The 2,601-nt window shown below is 32.4% G+C and overlaps 1 protein-coding gene across 1 annotated transcript; it reads left to right on the forward strand.

Annotated features, from left to right (window-relative positions):
- Positions 1-1,794: 1,794 nt before the first annotated feature.
- On the forward strand, positions 1,795-2,237 carry FOMMEDRAFT_163702 (uncharacterized protein; the record flags this gene model as incomplete). The annotated part of the gene is made up of 2 exons (XM_007272303.1): positions 1,795-2,028; positions 2,088-2,237. The coding sequence occupies 2 exons, from the start codon at positions 1,795-1,797 to the stop codon at positions 2,235-2,237; spliced, it is 384 nt and encodes a 127-aa protein (XP_007272365.1).
- Between the last annotated feature and the right edge of the window lie 364 nt (positions 2,238-2,601).

Here is a 2,601-nt window from a genome sequence, read left to right on the forward strand (position 1 = left end):
TAGTCCTTTATACAGGAACAGGCTTGTTGTGATGACTTAGAGTCTCTTGCCTATGTTCTAATGTCTGCTTCTTACTCTCCTCTACCTCTCGTTTTCCTCCTCCTCTGCTTCCAGAATTCATTACACTTATTATAATTATTAAAGAATAATAAAGTAACTTACTTTTTAATAATCATTCCAACATTTTCTTTAAAAAGTTTATGAGTTAAAGGAATAGTTCTAGAAGAAAGAGATATGGTCCAATCTTTTAAAATAGTTTCTTAGGATGAAGATAAAAGTTGAAGAGACGAATGAGAATTAAAACAATTAGAAATGCCTTTAAGTCTTCTATTGATGGAAAATCTTGAAACACCAAATTGCTTTATAGTAGCTGATTTAGAAAGAATAAATCTAGCAGAATTAGGATAAGTACCAGATACTAAAACTGCCTAAACAGCTTGACTTAGCTTAGCCTCCTCTATATCAGAGAGGGCTTTACTACTGGTAATAGAAGAGGATTTAGAAAGCTTTCTAGCTATAAGAAGCAAAGAAGAATAAAGGATTTTGAAGGGAAGAGAAGATAATAATGAATGTAAAGAAGAAGAAAAAAACTTCTCTTCTTTTTTTTCTGTACTATGTCAGTTGCTATGGTGATCACTTAATACCGAAACATATAACCTCTAACATACATATGTTTTACAATTTTTTTTAACTATAAAAATTGTACTAATAAGTAATATAGTAGATTATAGTACTTTTTATATATATAGTTTTGATTTAATTATGATAATTTTAATTCTTAGTATTTTCTCTTAAAATTATAGAATATTATATAAAATATGTAAAGAATACTAGTACCAAATTTTTATATATAGTTATAATAGTAATTATTGTAATAAAAAATTCGTAAGTTATAACTATAAATTCTGTATTATAGAAAATAGTAAAATTGGACTTAAAATCGTATTCTTAATAAGTAGCTTAATACTTAACTATTAATTATATAAAAAAATATATAGTGACTACATATAATATAGTACTCATTCTAAAAATTTCAGCTACAAATAGTGTCTCCTTAAATTAATATTAAATGTGTTGTGTGTGGGAAAACTTTCTGTTCACTAAATCAGTGCTGATCATCAAAATTCTAACATTCCAACACTAATATCTCAGCTTCAACTTATTGTTTTTTGCTCAAATTTCGTATTTAAGTTATATCTACTGTAGGCTACCTGTATGCAAAATTTCAAGAAATTTACCTAAGAATTGAGGGGGGTATTGTACAACTGAGCGTTAACTGGTAACTGAGCACAAACCAGTGAAACACAGTAATGAATTGTAGTACTTTCTCAGAAACTGAGATCCGTTCCAAGTGTTTTTTCTTTTTTTTCTTTTTTCACTTATTTTATACCATTATAAGGTAGTACAAGAATTTAGACTTTTTCCCGATGACTTTGTCCACTGTTACATTCAGAACAACTACGTCAACATACATTATGTTCAAACTCAGAACCAACTTGCAGACATCCTTACAAAAGCACTCTACGTCCCTCAAATCAAGCACCTAATAGAACTTATAGGTCTTCAATGTTAACGACGGAATATTAGGGCTTGAAGGGGAGTATTCGACACACTGCGTTTTACGTCTCATTTACTAGTATAGCATGTATCTAGTATATAAGAGAGTGCATATATGCACATATACAACTAGTACCATTCCAAAACTCCCCGTTCCAACACAAGTTGTCCATCCTCGATGCTCAATTCCCCGATGCTCAATATGAATATAACGATACTAACTTGCTCGATCCGCGTATGGAAGATTTTGCAATACCAGAGTATGCTCTCCCACGAGCGTCTCTAGTTCCTATACCTCAGGCTGCACAGCACGGGCTAGAACCAATCGAGCACCTCATTATCATCTGTCGATCCCCTTTACTTGCTATTTCCGAGGAGAATTACGAATCTGAAGCCGCAAAGATTGCACGTTTGTTTGCTGAAGACAAGGGCCATTCCAAGAGTTTCCTTGCGAATCGTCCAGACGAGGACGTTCTGCGTTGCTGTGGCATAGTTCAGTATCCTGGTCAAGGATGTGACCTCCTCTTCAGGATACCTCCAGGCAGCAACCCGTATCCGTGTACCCTCTGTCAACTGTTGACAGACCCACAATCCAGCAATCCCATGCATCCACTCTCGGATCGCATCATATTTTCTATTCGCATTATTGCGGGCCTCCTTGTCATTGGGAAAAAGTCTAAAAGGTTATATTACATTATAATGGTGTGAAAAAAGTGAAAAAAGTAAAAAAAGTAATTTACATATTATCGGACCTCGATTTCTGATAAAGTAGTATAACTTTGTATAAGGTACTGTAAGGTTTATGAATGTAATAAAAGTACATAAGGGTAATACCCCTTTTAAACATATAAAATGCATAATATCGGACCTCCCTTTTTTGAAATGTATTGTAAGGATTACCAAGTTTTGAAAGGGTAATATATATTTGTAATGTTTTACAGACTATACATAGTTATTATTCCTTAATAATAATAATTTTCCCTTACATCCATTCATTATTAAAATAACAAAATCAATTATATTAAAATATTTGTACGATACATC

The sequence above is a fragment of the Fomitiporia mediterranea genome, assembly GCF_000271605.1.
Source record: "Fomitiporia mediterranea MF3/22 unplaced genomic scaffold FOMMEscaffold_887, whole genome shotgun sequence".
In the NCBI taxonomy this organism is placed as follows: Eukaryota; Fungi; Basidiomycota; class Agaricomycetes; order Hymenochaetales; family Hymenochaetaceae; genus Fomitiporia; species Fomitiporia mediterranea.